This window comes from Amphibalanus amphitrite, unplaced genomic scaffold, assembly GCF_019059575.1.
Source record: "Amphibalanus amphitrite isolate SeventyFive unplaced genomic scaffold, NRLGWU_Aamphi_draft 000498F_arrow, whole genome shotgun sequence".
In the NCBI taxonomy this organism is placed as follows: domain Eukaryota; kingdom Metazoa; phylum Arthropoda; class Thecostraca; order Balanomorpha; family Balanidae; genus Amphibalanus; species Amphibalanus amphitrite.
In genome coordinates, this window is record NW_024881992.1 from 119,391 (window position 1) to 137,071 (window position 17,681).

General features: G+C 54.5%; 1 protein-coding gene and 1 long non-coding RNA gene across 2 annotated transcripts in view; one reads left to right on the forward strand and one right to left on the reverse strand.

The window, feature by feature from the left end:
* LOC122392717 (dual specificity protein kinase CLK2-like) overlaps positions 1 to 17,681 on the forward strand; it is a 61,118-nt gene that overhangs the window by 30,109 nt on the left and 13,328 nt on the right. Inside the window, exons 3-5 of the mRNA XM_043387926.1 lie at positions 11,467 to 11,542; positions 16,240 to 16,306; positions 16,986 to 17,099. Coding sequence (XP_043243861.1) covers positions 11,467 to 11,542; positions 16,240 to 16,306; positions 16,986 to 17,099 — 257 coding nt within the window. The remainder of the gene's footprint in view (positions 1 to 11,466; positions 11,543 to 16,239; positions 16,307 to 16,985; positions 17,100 to 17,681) is intronic.
* Positions 2,047 to 12,507, reverse strand: LOC122392718. Its single transcript, XR_006258571.1, has 3 exons — positions 12,406 to 12,507; positions 11,439 to 11,593; positions 2,047 to 2,134 (listed from the first exon to the last, which is right to left on the reverse strand). It is a non-coding gene; the product is annotated as an uncharacterized LOC122392718 (long non-coding RNA).

Sequence of the window (17,681 nt, forward strand, 5' to 3'; positions counted from 1 at the left end):
TGAGTACGGCGCCCAGCGGCCGTTCCCCCGGCACCCGAGCACAGCCCGGTACGGCGACCTGGCTCACCGGTACGCCAAGCACGTCCCAGCAGAACGGCGGCGCGGCGTGCTGCGTGGAACAGGCAGACGTTCTCATCAGGCCGTGCTCGATCGAGACGTGCTCATACGGCGCGCCATCACATGGGAGATGCGCTCGTCTCGGCCGATGGGCTTCCATCTGGCGTCATTTGGAACGCCGGAGTGCAATGTGGACGGAATGAGACATCCAGCCGCTCCGCCGCAGGAGGCTGGCGAGGTAGTGTGGCTCATATAACTGATGATACGCGGCACACCGCACTCCACAGCGCTGGCGAATGGAACACACCGTCTGTGTTTAATTTCGGACCATCTCCCGGTATTGTAGTCACTTCGCCAGACGGCGCTTCATTACACGGCCAGTTTTGGACACTTCGCCAGCAATGTGCCAGGAGCGGCGCGGTTCTGCTTACGGTGCAGCCGCCTTCGGTGTCTGCAGCGGCGAGTTTTAGCTCGATTATATAGCGGCGAGGTTTCGGCGGCAGTTTGAGGGTGTTGCGGATTTTATGATCGCCGGGAACGACCAGGCGTTGACATCAATCTCTACTTACCGTAGCTTAAACACCTCCGCAAACATGGGGATTATTTTCATCGGCATTAGATTTGGTTGAGGTAGCATTAATTTATTATTTCTTAAGAAATTAATTCATACCGTTTTTTTTCTCTCTGTCACTATCGGATAGTATCTGATTTATCTTTTTTAACGTACGACCAGCAATCAAGAAATAACAATTACATCACGGAATACGCCACACTCACCGCTAACCGCCACGGTAAACGCCGAGCATCTTGACGGCGCCGCTCCCATTGGCCCGTCCCTGAGCATCCCATCAATCTACCGATGACAGCCACGGTCGGACGACCCCTGCTGTCCGCCTGCCGACCCGCCGCTCGTCACCGATCGTCACGCCGTTACTGCGTCACGCCGACCGTGACCCGACTTCGTCACGGCCGTCACCCGTCTTCCGTCACTCCCTCATTTGTCACTCTCCTCGATCAGCTGCAGAGTTTCTGCGTCTCGTGGAGACGCCCAGCGAGAGAAGGTTGTGTTTGGTCAGTGGTTGGTGTCGTACTGACCTCGACCCCGACCTGGGTCGTGACCTGTGACCCGATCTGACCTGAGCTGCTGTCCTGAGTCAGGTCAGGACTCCTGACCTGTGCCATAGGAAGGAAGGGCGCGCCAGAACGCCATGGCCGACCGGACAGCCCTGAAAGACCTCAGTCCTCGTGCTGGCAAGACCTCGTGCTCATACCTCGGTCGAGGAAGTCTGAGACCGATGCCTATCGCCATGCGATGCATGTCGTTTACGGGACGGGTGCGGTCAGGAAACGATCAACTACCCACGCCCACACATACCAGATATACATCGGAGGTTATCCGTTACCTATGCATCAAGGTCTCAATCGGCTCTCTCTCCCTCCCTCCCTCCCTCTCTCTCTCCCTCCCTCCCTCTACCTCGCTCTCGCTTTCGGTTGTTGAGCAAACAGTGGGAAGCTTACCTACTAAAGTAACGCCATAGCCCATAAGCATGCCCTTTTTCGTATAACAGTATAGGTGCTGCTGTCATCGAGGGTCTCGTTGAGGGAGTGGTAAGACAATTAAAAATATAAACAATCATACCTAAAACTAATTTATTCGAAAGCTAGATCTTAGGGCTAGCTTTGTTTTGGAATCCTATTTAAATTCTGCGGCGCACCTCTCTAATTCTTTGAGGATCTCTGCTGGTGCCAGCTTTGGACCCATCTTCATCCATTTGCCTGCGACGTAGCCATTTTGGAACATCGCTTATCCCCTCATCTTTTCTGTTTGACACTACTCGCACCATTTCGGTCCGTGGATTTGTATTGTATATGCAGATCGGCTTTGTTCTGGTCGCTCCCCGATTTAGGCTGAAGCTGACCGCTGTTTTGCGCATCGCATCCTCTGGCCAGCGACAGCTTCAAAGTCGTTTCACTCCCAGTTTGGCCTGTGTTGTCAGCCACTTATGCATATCACCGTATGTATGCGCGGAGTCCAGTCTTTCCACCTTCCACTGCTCGGATTTACAAACACTCCAGTCTGGAAATGCGTTCGACGGTCGCAGTTTTCCGGTCTACCGCAGCCTACTTACTCTTCAGAAACTCGGGGAATGGTATAAATCGACAGGAATATGTATAGTGGCTGACGGCACAGTGACGAGCAGCAACTGTCAAGCCCACAACGGACAGTCGACACTCGACAGCGGACAGCCGACAGCGGACAACAGACAGTGGGACAGCGAGACAGCCGACAGCCCAAAGCCCACAGCGGGACAACCGACAGTGGGACAGCAGACAGCCGACAGCGGGACAGCCAACAACAGACAGCGGGACAGCCGACAGCTGGGTAGCGTGGCATCCGACAGCGGCGCACGTCTGCGGTCTCCCCGCGGTACTTGTCATTCCGATCTCGGGCCGATATTCCGTCCCGATGTCATCACGGCTCGGACTGCCCGACCACGGATGTCGATAGGCAGCCGGCACGCGGACGGACGGGGATGAGGCCGGGCGGAGTGGAGACGGCGGCTCCCGGGGGACCAGGCGCCGCTCAGATAGGGCGGACTCGGGGATTATCAGGGAGGTGCATGCAGGTAGGATCAACTGCAGGACCCACGGGGAGGTTCTCAGGTGTTAGGAGGATGGACTGAGGGATACACATTACACATGCAAGGGGATGGGGAAGAGCCGCTCGAGCCGGGCAGTTGGTGGACTGACGACATCTAGATTTTTGAATTAATTGTGCATTTTTGTGAATTTTTGTGAATTTTCTCGTGATACCTATAGCATTATGCAATGCATCCCATGTTCCGTGGTCTCTCAGCTTTGTTCGCTCCAGCGCAACAGCAATCGTGTGCATTATTATCCGCTTCCTAATTGGTTGGTATTACATTTTTAGTACATTTGTTGAGAATCATGATGCCACCGCCCGGCGCCCGGCGCGATCTATCATAATATCGCGCTGTGGGCGACCTCTGGTGCCTGGCAATGAGCTCGCTTCCCGAGGCCCGTATGTAGATGGCAGCACAATATCACTCGGACCCGAGACCGCGTTTCGGACATCTGACCTGCTTTTAGCAACTCTGGGGCTGTCGGACGGGAAGATTACGCCTATTACGCCTTTGTCTTTTGGTCTCTCTTTCATTTTTTTTTTTGCTGATAAACACACCGCACGAAGAACATTTAGTATTTTGTCCATGGATTGTAGCTGAGCCGACATAATCTCGTCGAAGGATCTCAACTCATCACGGCTGTTTTCCGATCATTGCTAAATTCTGCGGAGCGCCATATTCAGAGGTGATTCGCTATTCAGTCTCCGATCTTGGCTGGCTTAGCGAGTCTGTCACATCTGATAATAGGCTGAGCTTCAGTTCAGTTGCACCTGTCCCGGATGAGTAGTGAGTACCTACCTGCCAACTGCAGCATTCCCGAGGCGGCTTTATACGTCCAATTATGCTGATCCCGGCCGTCCCTCCATTGAGTCGGCCGTATAGCTCATCGGTCGTCTCCTAAGAAGCGGCTGAACATACGAGTATCCCCTAGGAGCGGCTGGACATCTCTCTCGCATGGTGACCAGAGATCTCTCATCTCCTTCCAGGACAACTGGACATTTCCCTCAGGGGCAGCCAATTGTGTCTGGGAACCCTGTCGTCCAGAGCGCTGGCCTCTACAGGCCCCGTTCGGGGTCTAGAGAGAGATGGCCCCGTCTAGAGAGCGGTGGGCCCTGTTCAGAGAGCGGGGGTCCCGGAGGGTGGTGGGTCCTTGCTCGGGGACAGTGGGCCCTCCGGTAGACCCTGTGTCCAGGGCTGCGGGGTCGATGGACTTTCGGCGACTCTGACTCCGCCTCCGACTCCGGCTTTCAAAAACTAGCTCCGACTCCGAACGACTCCAACTCCGACTCTGACTCGGGACTCCGCAGACCTAGCAGGGCTGCGGAGTCGACGTATTTTCGATGACTCCGACTCGGACTCCAGCTCGGGTTTCCAAATTCGACTCCGACTCCGACTCCGACTCCGCAGCCCTGCCTGTGTCAGTGTCGCCCGCTGCAGAATCTGGTTATCCTTGGTTTTTGTTCCTCTCTCCACCATTGCAGATGCTGTGTGTTTGCACAACGAGTCGGTATCCCAAACAAGGCAGTACGGACGCAATGCGCTCCCTTCACCGCCGCATCTGGCCGTGGCCGTGATTCCCGCTCGCCAGCATTTGGCATTCTGACCTTTTGAGTTGTTTCAAACTTATTGGTAATAAATCCCGGTTGCTGCTGATAAGCAGCAATAGGCATGATAAAATAATTCATTAGAATGCGACCATTCCGGGACCGTGGCAGCCCTCGAGTCGCGTCTGTCTTTGAATATAATTCACTGGTCTTAAACGGGGCATTGCAGCCTGCAGGCCGAAAATATCTCCTGGTGGTTCCCCGTGTCACCTGATGTTCTCTGACGTCTCGTCGTGTCTCCTGATCTCTCTCCCGCAGCGCACCTTCTTATGGTCTTTCTCCCCGTCTCCTGATGCCTCTCCCCGTCTCGTAATGGTCTCTCTTTGTCTCTGTCTCTCTGCATGGAGACGGAGCCGGGTGACAGACGCCGTATTGACGCGCCGCTATCGGCCGTACTCAGACACATGGTCACCGTCCTGGCTGACGGCAATGACAGCGATAACGGCTGTCCCGGCTGGTCCCAGCTGATATTTTTCGTCGTCATCGACCGCTGTCGGCGAGCAAGCATGGTGATGGAAACATTGACGGCTACCTTATGGGGCCGATTTCATAAGGCCACCCATCGTTATGACTGGGTTCGAACTCGGATGGGCCGGTGGCCTGGGGGTAGAGGAGACAGAGGCGCTTTTTCTTGTGATGTATTATTATTTTGCTCATTGGTGGACCTAGGAAAGCAGTTACATGTCTGACACTGCAGAGTGTAAGGGCCATACTGAGTCTATACTCAAAAAGTTTTGCTAAATATAATGCTGGGATTTCGCTTATGAATACGTTTTGTTCAATTTATCATTTGTTTCCATGCCGTGCAAAGGACGCCGGACGGTAAATTCCCATTAGTGTCGAAGCATGAGATGCAGCATTGCCTATTACGCTCATCTGCATCTGATGGTAGATATATGTGATGACAACGCACAGTTACCTATAGCATCGCACGGGTGATAGGCAAAATTTCTATGACAGCTACATGTCTATCTTCCGCGACACGTTGATCTTCACATGTCTGGAACGCACATTCCTGCTCGGTGTTATTCGAAGGTGATAAAATTGCCGAAAATAGCCGAAGATGCGCCATCAGCACTCTATCACGCCGGATTTAACTGATAAATGATTAATCTAAATATATGCCGACATTTTCCTTCATGCTGAATCGCGATCTATGTAGCATCGATGTTCCAGATTTAGGTATGCTTTGATAGCGATGCAACTTCAATCTCCATCTCTAGCTCACCCGCGTGCCCGCTCGTAATGCATGCATGTGCAATGTGTGCTTCATGCACATATGAAAACCGAACGGCGTGTGCTGAGAATATACCGGGAGACGGTCTGATGTCACCGTCTCGACGAAATGCCCATCAGCATTCACGGATCGACCCTCTGCGACCCGGGTGCCGTCGCCGTCCTTCTGTCCTCCCTCACGACCCGGACTCCGCGCCGGGCCATATTTGGACCACTCTGCCGTCTCCGAGGTCGTTATCACTCACAGCAGCCATCTCGGGGACGTCGGGGTCACGGTGGTTCGTGACAAGGATTGGCGAGCGATTCACGGCGAGAGATTATGCAGCCCCGCGCGATGGCATAGCTGTCCAATGAAAATGTCGTGGAGCCCGAAAGAAAGACCAGGACTCGGGGGGACACGGGATATTGTCACTTGTCACGGTCTGAAGAACGGGAGTTGGAGCCGACATGTTTACTGTTGACAAGATGTCAGATCGGGTTAGCTGGCCCGGGCACGCGGCCGGAGGTGTTGATAAACGCCGCAGGTGTATTTATATCTGACTGACCGGAGACAGAGCAGTCAGGTGACCGCGCGGCTGGGCGAGTCGGCTGATCACCTGGGGGTAAACAAGAAGGAGCCCGGTCCGGAAACGCGCCGCCCGTGGCGCTGCGCCACCGTGCCGGCTGCCGCGGACATTCCTTGGCAGGTGGGCTGTGTCCGCCGGCCGCTGCGGCGGCTTGACGCCAGCTGTGGCAGCTCGGCGCCAGCTCGGGCCGACCGACACACCCGTCTCCGCCCGTGGCCGCCGTCTCCCTCCGCCGCGGCGCGCGGCCGTCATCGCGGCCGGTGTTCCACACACGCTCGTCCGACGGCCGGGCCGCCGCTAAATATAGCGACCCACCGCGGCAGCGGCCGGCCCGCGCTCCCGATGACGCCCTGGCGGCGGCACACTGCCTGCCCGACCTGCCCGGCGGCCTGACCGGGCTGCCACACCCCACCGTCTGCAGCACCGTCATCGTCCTGACGCACCACCGTCACGCGGTGCGCGTGACCCAGTGGACCTCTCGGCCGCTCAGCTTCTCTCGCGGTGAATCAGGGATACGTCCGGTGAGGTGCCGACCTCCGACGGTCGACGCAGCCGGCTCCAACTGGGCCGCAACGCGGCTGCCAAGTGCGGCGCCGAGCCTGACCTGTCGGAGTCGACGGGCTGCAGTATGCGCCGGCGACGGTCTGCGGCTGGTGCTGGCTCTCAGGAACCGTCCGAGAGTGCTGGGGACCTCTAGGAGTGCCGTGGGTGTTGGAGACCGTGAAGAACTGGCGACGGAGCGGCGGCCGGAGTCGGACTGAAGCGGTCTGATCTCAGAAACAGTGAGAGTGACGAGTGGAGTGGTGTGTGGCTGAAGAAAAGTGGTAAACTGTGCAGGTTATTTCCTCTGTGAGGAACAGGTCTGAGCGCGCCCAGTGAGCTTAGGACAGCGGTGAACAGCACGGTGAGAAGGTAGTCCTTCCCGTGAGCTCGTCTATTGCCCTCTGTGAGGGTGCCCCTCAGGTCACGTGCCGGTCACGTGTCGGCAGCAGGGGTCACCGGGGATCGGACACAGCCGCGGAGGAGCGCACCGGTGGACGGCCGGCCGAGTTGGCCGCCGTACCGAGGAGCCGCTATTTTGATCACCACTCGGCGCTGACCGGCGCCCGTTCGCGGGCCGCGCGGGACCGCCTCGGTCGCCCTGTCGGCCGCAGTTGCCCCCATGACGGGCCGTCCGCGGCGCGTCTACTCCCGCTCGCGCACCACCGCGCTGGCCGGTCCCATGGAGACGGAGCGGAGCGGCCCGGCGGCCGGCGGCGTGCTGCGCACCGGTCTGTCGCTGCTGCAACAGCTCACCGCCCGCGTGCGCTCGGCCTCGGTGGTCGACGGCGAGGCGCAGGGCTCGCCGCCGCTGGCCCGCTACCGGCCAGAGTTCCGCAGCGACGTGCACTACCACCCGCTGGTGTACAAGTACGCCCAGCTGGACCGGTCCGGCCTGGAGACGGCCAGCAAGGTGGCCCGCTGGGAGGAGAAGTACGGCCGAAAGCCGGCCGCTGGCGCTGAGGCGGGCAACCAGGAGGTCACCGCGCAGCCGACAGCGCCCCGGCAGGACGCCAGCGGGGCGCCGGAGCGCGGCTGGCCCGAGCAGCTGGCCTACGGACCGCTGTACGACGCCTACGAGCGGTCCAGCTCGCGCGCCTCGTGGCGGGAGACCGGTCGCACGGCGGCTGACGGCGCGGAGAAGGAGCGCAGCTCGACGCTGACCGGCTCGACAGCCTCCAGCGCCGAGTCTCCGTCCACGCCGCAGTGGTGTGAGAGTGCCGTCTACGAGCCGTGCGCGCCCGAGCTGGACACCCAGCACCGCGGCCGAGAGCACCGTCCCAGTCCGTCCGAGCCGCCGCAGGCCCGCCGACTCCCGCCCGGAGAGACTCGCGCCGAAAGGAGTCCCTTCAGGAGTCGGTGACGGCGTCCGGCCGGAATCCCGTAAGGAATCGCTGCAGGATTCGTCGGGAGTCCAGCGGGGCCCTGTGACGACACGACATGTGTCAGCTCCCGACACGAGGAGGCGCTCGATGCGGCGCACGGGCCGGCCGGGGGCGAACCCACGCTCGGCGCGCACGCAGACGGGGCGGCGCCGGCCTGCGTGGGGAGTGCCCCGCGCCGCCGCCGCCGCCGCCGCTGGTGTCTGGAGCGGGGCCCGAGCGGCAGTCGGCCGGTCACCGGCCCACACCGACCGACAAAGACGCCGCCGACCGCACGTGCGGCCGCCGAGACGAGCCGACCAGCGGCCGACGGACGGCTCCGGGGGACAGTCGGCGCCGATCACCACCGGAGACGAGACGGTCCCGCCGCTACGCAGGGGCAGCAGCAAACTGGTGCAGCCGCGACACGGAGAGTACCGAGAGGCCTGTATAGCAAGAGGAAGTGATCTCGAGTCCGCGTGGCCGCCGCGTCGAGGACAGGCGCAGTCTGGATCGATTTTCTAAGTCAACGTCTGCCGCCAGTGAGAAAGCTACGTTAAAGAGCGGCTTTTCACGTCCGTTTTCGTCGAAAAAGAAGCTGAGTGTTATAAACGCTGATAAAAAGGCAGAAGACAAGCAGCGAGTGCAAGAAAATCTCACCGAATTGCTAGTGTCAGCATCAGGTGTTGCTGCCCAACCAGTTGACTGTACAGTTGCCGAATTGCAGGCTAGAACTATTGAAAAACGAAACCCGGTGTTGAAGAAAGTCGCCTCCGAGGACTCGACCATGGAACGACAAGCGGAAGCCACTGAACGGATCCCTTCCGGACGAGTACCTCCTGCACCGAGCGCTGGACAAGCTGGACGGCTGCAGATAGATGCGGCAGTCCTGTCAGTCCCAAGACGTCTCGGCGGCGTCACGATGCGCCCGAGCTCGCGCAGTCCACCGATGATGACGATACCAGCAGACTAGTGACAAGGAGGACCGCAAGCGCAAGCTGTTCCGCTTCAGACCCTCGCTCTTTAGCCCGTCCAAAGACGAAGCTGCCAAGCCGACCGTGCCCGAGGGTGTCACCCTCCGCAGCCGACCGGACGGCGCCCTGGTGACCCCCTCTCGGCCCTGAAGCGCTCCTCGTTCCACCTGGAGAGCAACACAACGAGTCTCGCTCGCTGCACAGCTCGTTCCACGGCGGCGGCCGCGCCCTAATGCCCCTGCAGAAGTCAGCCTCGGCGGTAATCCGGCCCTCCACCCGCGACACGGCCGCCTCTAGGCTCCGGCTCAACGACTACGATCCAGCGTTCGGTATCTACTCGCGCGTGGACGGCGTGCGCAGCCCGTGGCCGGGCAACACGCCGAGCCGGGTCCCGCGGGCGGCGCCGTCACCGGCGGAGGCGGCGTGAGCTCCAGGCTCGACGACGTCTACTTCGGATCGGCGTCGGCGCGACGGTACCGACCGGATCCGAGAGGAGGCCAAGACGCGCGGCGGCCGCCCGAACGCCGTGGTCAAGACGACGTCCTCGAAGGTGGAGGCTGCGCTGCCGTCCGTCTGCTGCGCGCCCGTGCTCAGCGCCAACAGGGCCAAGCTGCTCAAGGCAAACAGCCCGTTCGCACGCGTAAGTACCTTATACGAATGGACAGAGTGGAGCTCTTTCGATCGCTATTGGCTGGTCGTCCAATCCTTTTGATGGTGTCAGGTTGTATCTACTTCGAAGAAAATCGCTGAAGGAGATCCTTATTGCCGTTTTATGTCTGATGTGCTATTCACTTGAACGTCATTCGTTATTGGGAGAACAGGGGACTAATAACGTTCAAAGTCCCATCGTCAAAGTGATTTAGTGTTGGGTGAGTAAGGTCGTGCAGGGCTAATTGGATGTGCCAGACTCGTTTGGGACAGTCGTCAGCTTCATTCCGTGTGAGTCAGTCGCCATTGCCCATTCCGTCCCGTCCTCGCAATGAATTACGAGTGCCCCTAAAGGTGCCAAATAAATAGGTATGAAAAACGTGTGTGATAGAAACGGTATACAATTTATAAAACGAGTAAAGCGACCTTGACGTGAGAATTACGTCTTCAGAGCTCAGAGAATCCCTCCGGAGTGCTTACAATTGCCAGAATGTTTCATCTTGGTTTCACCAGCATCAAAGGCTTCCCTTAGCTTTTGTGCTTAGCGCTGCACTTGGCGCTGAGATCAAACGAGTTTTTGGAGTACCTTCAACGGGAATGCTAGCAGGCGTCAAATACATCTTGCGTTGCGTTGAGCTGCGCTCATTCAAAGGTAGACAACGTTCTCGGGCGCCGGTCCACCCCAGGGTCATCCGTCCTCATTGCACCTTGCAGTAAATAGGTACTGGTATCTCGTCCGGGCGGAGCAGTGTCGCCTTCCTCGGGCTCGGCCCGGCCGGCCTTGTGACGTGTGCCGGCCGTGTCTCGGGGGCGTTTTTGGACGTGTGATTGGGAGGTAGCGCGGTATGTCGTTTGGACCGGCCGCCCGCCTGCGGCTGCCAAATCGGCCGTCACTCGGCGGGCTGTCTCCGAGACGGAGCTGACTAGGAAGTCTCCCCGCGACACACCCCCTCTGTCCCCTGACGGCTGACAGACAGGCCCTCTCCGTCACAGCTCTCTGCCTGATGTCTCTCCTGTCTCTGTTCCTGACTGAGTCTCAGTCTCTGTCTCTAGGTCTCTGTTCCCGTCTGTCTCTATCTTTCGGTCTCTATCTTTATGTCTCTGTCTCTGTGTCTGTCTCTATGTGTCTGTCTCTGTCTTTATCGTTATGGCTTTGTCGCTATGTATCTGTCCATGTCTTTGTCTCTGTCTCTATGTTTGTTTCTATGCAGTTTCTATGTCTCGTCTCTACGTCTCTCTGACTCCGTCTCTGTCACCCCTCTTCCTTCTCAATTTCTTTCTTTTTCATCCTCTCTCTCTCTCTCTCTCTCTCTCTCTCTCTCTCTCTCTCTCTCTCTCTCTCTCTCTCTCTCTCTCTCGCCTCTCGTCTCTCGTCTATCGTCTCTCGTCTCTCGTCTCTCGTCCCTCCTCAGTCGTCGAGCGGCCCTTGTCCGACCGCGACTTCTGATGCACCCACACGGCATTGTTTATCTATTGAGATGGATGGATGGGCAATGCGCATCCATGTTTGCCATGTTGTTGGATAATGTTGGTAGGTACAATTGATGTTTCTTGGAAATCCTCCCCTATGGACTATACCAGCTTATAGCGTTTTGTTCCTATCGGCTATCTCCTCTTCCCTTTACGAGACATGGCGATCATATTCCAGCCAGTTATCCGACGATCCCTCTACCTCCTATCATCATCCATGCTTACCACTAGCAGTGCAGTCATCCCTCTCCGCCCCCATCCATCGCGCCATTGAGCCGTCTCCCTGCTGCGACTGCGACTGTGGCATTGACATACACCCCGGCGACCCTGGACTGACCTGACCTGTAGTCCCTCGCTGTCGTCAGGTGTCGCAGGACCACGTAGAAGATGATGAGGACGGGCACCTCATCTACCGCAATGGGGACGTCATCCAGAGCAGATGTGAGTCTCATTGTATCCAGTCTTGTAAAATGCCTTTATTCCCGGACCTTCCTGTTGAGTCGAAATTACAGTGTCCAAGTGCGGGAACAATAGGTAAACGCAGTAAACGTGTAGGTATATTCATAACGTTGGACACAAAAAGAAGAAATATACAGATACCCAGTGGCGCGGGAACTTCTTCCAGACTGGGGGGGCTGAACCATAATAGAAATCAACCTAGGGTACCCCCAAATCTAGTTTTCTCACCGGTTTTAGGCCACTTATTTTTCAGACCTTGGCCTTTTCAACAACAAAAAAAAAACGAAAATATTTTCAAAAAGTGAGGTATTCCGTCTCAGCTGAGTGAAGAAACTACCGTTTTGGCAACCTGGAGTAAAGGTTTTAATCTGCCAAATGAGTTGCCGAGCCAGTGAAATAGGTGGATTTTTTACTTACATGCTTTCTTCCTTTGTGACCCACAACCCCTAATTTGGGGAGGACAAGCTGCCCGACGGTTCCTGGCCTCATGAAACGTTGTGGGGCACCGCCCCCACGGCCGCAGAGTTGTGGGGGCAAGCTTCCCCCACTGCCCCCTCCCCCGGTTCCCACGCCTATGTATGAATCTATGAAATTATGTTGGTAGATTTCCGATTTCGATTCCTCCAGCTGGGGGGGCTCAAATACATTACGAGCCCCCCCAGCCGAAAAGCTGGGGGGGCTCAGCCCCCCCTAGCCCCCCCGGTTCCCGCGCCACTGCAGATACCTACGATATACGAATACACACACCTACACAGTCATTGCTTTTTAAATTAATGTTTGAGGTTGAAGTGCAACTAAAACAAAGTAGGGTACATCTCCTCGGCAAAAGATACAAAGATGCTTACCAAGCTATATGTCAGTCAGGACTCAAGAGTCGTTGCTCCGTGCACTGACGCGATTTCGTGCAGGCGTGCAGGACGCGATTTCGTCTTGTCTGCCACATGTGGCTACGTCCTCTACGTCTCTGTTGTTTTGTGTCCGGGAAGCGGCTCATTCCGAATGCGACCGAGCTCTTACCGCCGCGGCCGCACTGGGACACGCACGGAAATGTTATTTCCGCCAGCGTTGCCGGTGTTCCGGAATTGGATTATTTTGCCGCGGCGTGCTATCTCTCGTGTAAGTCCCTCGTGAAGTGGTATGAACTGGTCTGGAGGAACTAGAGGCTTTTGACGGATTTAGATAAACCTTGAAGTGCAAAATCAATCTTTGTATTTTTCGTTGTGAAATGTTGAGTGGATAATACCTAAGTGTAAATAGGTCATTGTTCTACTTCTGACGTGCCATAATTTGGTCGGTCAAACCATTTTTATTTATTAATTGATTTCTTTTGGCCAATATTCTCTGTTCAAATCACCTCAGGGAGGATAAGGAACTGAAGGATATATTAATATGGGAGACATTGGGCTAAGTAGATTACCGACAGCTGCCAGGGCCTCGTCTAAGGAATTTTCACTGGGGGGGCAGAGACTGAAGGAGCCAAACCTAGGGTACCCCCAAATCCTGTTTTCTCACCGGATTTAGGCCACTTGTTTTTCGTCACAGCCCTGAGACCATGATTTTTTAACAATTTTCTTTTTTAATTTGATTTTTTAACCTGCGCCGGGTCGGGGATTTTCGAACACCCCCCTGCGGTTTTTGGCACATCATGCATCTTTTCCGCACATGTTATGAAAATTTCAGACCCAGGTCACTCAAGGTCAGGTCACCAGGTCACGTCAAGTGACCTCACCTCAGAAAAAGTTAGAATCCTCGTCATAGCTGCACCGACCGAACGATCACCTTAAAACGTTCAGCAATTGATAAGAGTAACAGTATATACAAAATGTGTATCTCGGAATTTTGATATCGGTGACATAAGGTCAGGTCAATTTTGCGACCTCTCCATTATAAGTCAACAGGAGAAAATTGAAAGGCGCCTTTTTGGACGAACGTCATTCCAAACACTCTCACGCATTGTGTTACAGGTAAACTCGACAAGCTGAACCGAAACATGGCACCCGTGACCTCTCCTTAGGACCCTGAGGTCATATCAGGTCATAAAAGGTCCCAGGAATTTTTTAAGGTCAAATTTTCAAAATGACCTTTCAACGTCAAATTATAGTTCATTCGACACGTCTCGACAGGAGGAACACGATGCTGGCAAAATAAATGCTACTTCCCTGAGTCATAAATTGTTGCAGAAAAACATTTTTCATGACAACGGCTATTTTGGGAGTTTTTGCCCTCTGGAGACTAAACCGTTGACCTGAAGTCAAATCTGAGGGCGCAGTGGCGAAAGAGCGTTAAAAGAGCTATCGAATGGGCTTTTCCGCGGCGCTGTAGCTCTATCGGTTCCAGAGTTAGCCGTTGGCAGTTCCCAAAATTGTTGAAATAGACAAAATTTGACCTTTGATGACCTCTGGCGACATGACCTTTGACCTGGCCTAAAAAATGACTGAAGTGCTTCCGTCATTATTTTTTACGCTCTTTCGAATGCCGCTTACTGCATGTCGCTACATGGCCCAGGAGCGGAGTTGGACGGGGGGAGGGGGGTTCAGACTAGGGATGCCAATTTCATGAAATTTCAATTCCAATTCCGATCCAATTCCAAGAATCTGCCAAGTAAATTTCCATTTTTGGTCCAAAGCGGGGGCTATTCCGATTCTTTCCCGATTTTTTTCTTGCTTTTTTGCGTACATTGTAAAAGCGCATTGGCCTTGTGTTCCGATGAATTTCCGAAAAATCTTAAGAATTCCGTCCAAATTCCAAATTGGAATTGGACAAAAAATTGGAATTCCAAGAAAAGAAATTATGATTGGCATCACTAGTTCAGACACCCCCGGCCCAGCGCGATAGTGACGGAGCACCGGCCCGGCGCGGGTTAACCCTCGCACGACCAGGCCATTTCTCATAACACGAACGACCAGGGGGGGGGGGGGGTTGTTACGACCCCCCCCCCCTGGCGTTTCGAAACGGAAGGTCGTAGAGCTTAGCGGAAAAAACCAACGGATTGCTCTCAACGAGATCTCGCGATTGGTGGTATATTTTTTGGTCCTAGGTCAACATTTGACCTACTTTTGACCGGTCAAAGGTCAAATTTTCGGAAAAATAGACTTTTTTCAACTTTCGGCGGCGATTGCGGCAAAACGGTGGGAGATATCGACTTGAAACCTTCACTATCGTGTTCCTTGATCATTTCTCTATCGTTTGGTATGTATTTCGTTTCCCTAGCTCTAAAAATGGCGCGTTGGGAGCGCCGGAAGTCGGCAAGGTCACAGTCGGCGGCAGAAATTCGAAAAATCAAAATTTAAATTTTTGAAATCTGATTGTATTTTTGGATTTGGGAGGTCCATTTCCTCCCTATAGAAGCTAATATTGCTGCATATTCCCATTGAGGTGACAAGAATTAGCAAAATAGTGGTTCGGGCGCTTTTCAAAAATAGTACCGGACGCTGTTCCTCTTGTGACGTCATAGCTCCGTGACCTGACCTGACCCGGTCAAATTTCTTATACCATATGATAGCCAATACTTGCCCCAACATGCATGGTAAGTTTCATCACGATCCATCAACCGATGTCCGTACCACCGGCAGGAAACCTCGGGCGTTGGCACTCAGTTTGTGAAAATCCGGCCGGAGGCTGTACCTCTTATGACGTCATAACTCCGTGACCTGACATGACCCGATCAATTTTTTTCGGCAAAAGATGCGCAAAGGTTGCCCCAGAGAGTATTGAAAATTTCAGCCCGCTACGACAAGCCGTTTAGCGTGCACTTTGAAAAAACCTCAGGGGGAGGGGGTTGATACAACCCCCCCCCCCCTAGGCGTTCTAGGGTTAACATTGTGTTGCCCCCTCACATTGTCCCACCAGACAGTGATAAACATACTTATCCGTGTTGAGCGTTTGACTGAGTGTGTGTGTGTGGGGGGGGGGGGGCAAACACGAGTTGGGTCACTGGCCAGCTGCTAATTGACAATTTGCTACTTGGCGCTCTCAGCTCTGAAAATCACGAAACTCTGGCTTTTCCCGTAGCCATGAACAGTTATTGAACAAATTATTTAATGTTTCTCGTTAAATCCATGTAAGACTCCTGGCAAAAACGTATTGCAGAGAAGGAAATTTTGTGAGAAGTTCACGTGTTGACTGGGGGGGGCAAATGTTGGCCACTGGGGGGGCAATCCGCTCGACTGGGGAGGCAATTGCCCCCCCAGTTATCATGTTAGACGAGGCCCTGACAGCTGCACTGAAGAAGCTACCTATAAGGTCATGCTGCATGGGGGAGGAGACTGTTCCTAAGGCATTTGGCCAGCCATACAACCACTCGATCCAAGGGACTTCAACTTGGCCCCCGAAGGAGTAGCGTAGCACCTGCAGGCACCTACCTACCTACGGTGCTTTCCGATGTGCTATCCACCGGTTGTCTGGCGGGATAACCGCCTGCGTCAGCCCGAACGGGGTAGTGACTAGTGTGATCAGTGATAAGGATGAACTGACTGAGGATAACGAGGACAGGACAGGTGGGAGGCATGCTGTTGGCTGGGTGCATGTAAATTATTGATAGATCATCAGGCCACCTCTACTTGCGACGAGGGCACTAAAGAGTCCTTGCAACATCCCTATGGCCAGGTTTGTAGGGTCCTCTACCGGCAGGGATTGAAATCTATAGTATGCCGCCCTGACTCACTCCTCTCTCGTTTCAGATCGGATTCTGTCCACGCTCGGTGAGGGCACGTTCGGCAAGGTCGTCAAAGTCAAGGATCTCGAAAAGTAAGTCTATCGGCATGCTCACTCTCTTCCAGTGTCTCTCACTGCTCGTTTTTATTGCTGAAGCCTCGGTACCATGTAGACCGTCCGAGGCTTACTGTGCCCTAGGTGGCGCTGGGGCTGCCTTCTGTTGTGATCACTGATCACCCAGCCCTAGCCATATGGTGGGTTATCGTTTATGCGGACCCGTCACGCGGGATGGCGTTTGTTGGGTGCTGGCAACTGGCAAGGCCATAGTGCTGGCACTCAACATCCGACTTCCAGTCACCTTTGTTGTCTCTGTCTCTGTTGGGGTTCTTTGTCGCGCTTGCACCTGTGTGCGTGGTAGTCCTGCTGTTGCGTCACGGTTGTCAACGAGGATGGCTAAAACTCTTTTTGTGACCTGTGTGCAGCTGTGTGGCTTTAGATGAAATGGCGAGTGAACCCGTGTGGGGTCTGTTTGTTTGCCGTTCCAGTCGTGCTTACCAGATTGACGCATAAACTCATTAGCAGTTTTTCCCGTATAGTTGAGTCGTGCATTGTCCCTCCCCAATCCTACGTGAATGGGACTGCATCACATCAGATTCGTTCTTACATATATTGTGGCAGGGCAGGAGTCTTGATAGAGAGATATATCTGAGTATAACCTGTTGTGCAGTCATCCAGTGCAGTGATTGACCATTGACCACATTTGTGCTTTCAGAGACAGGGTGATAGCGTTGAAGGTGATTAAGAACGTGGACAAATACCGCGAGGCAGCCAAGCTGGAGATCAACGTACTGGAGAAACTCAACGACAAGGACCCATACGGCAGGCAGTGAGTTGTAGACTGACACCGGAATGTGGATATTGTGGCGCCTTAACCCTCGCACGACCAGGCCATTTCTCATAACACGAACGACCAGGGGGGGGGGGGGGTTGTTACGACCCCCCCTGGCGTTTCGAAACGGAAGGTCGTAGAGCTTCGCGGAAAAAACCAACGGATTGCTCTCAACGAGATCTCGCGATTGGTGGTATATTTTTTGGTCCTAGGTCAACATTTGACCTACTTTTGACCGGTCAAAGGTCAAATTTTCGGAAAAATATACTTTTTTCAACTTTCGGCGGCGATTGCGGCAAAACGGTGGGAGATATCGACTTGAAACCTTCACTATCGTGTTCCTTGATCAATTCTCTATCGTTTGGTATGTATTTCGTTTCCCTAGCTCTAAAAATGGCGCGTTGGGAGCGCCGGAAGTCGGCAAGGTCACAGTCGGCGGCAGAAATTCGAAAAATCAAAATTTAAATTTTTGAAATCTGATTGAATTTTTGGATTTGGGAGGTCCATTTGCTCCCTATAGAAGCTAATATTGCTGCATATTCCCATTGAGGTGACAAGAATTAGCAAAATAGTGGTTCG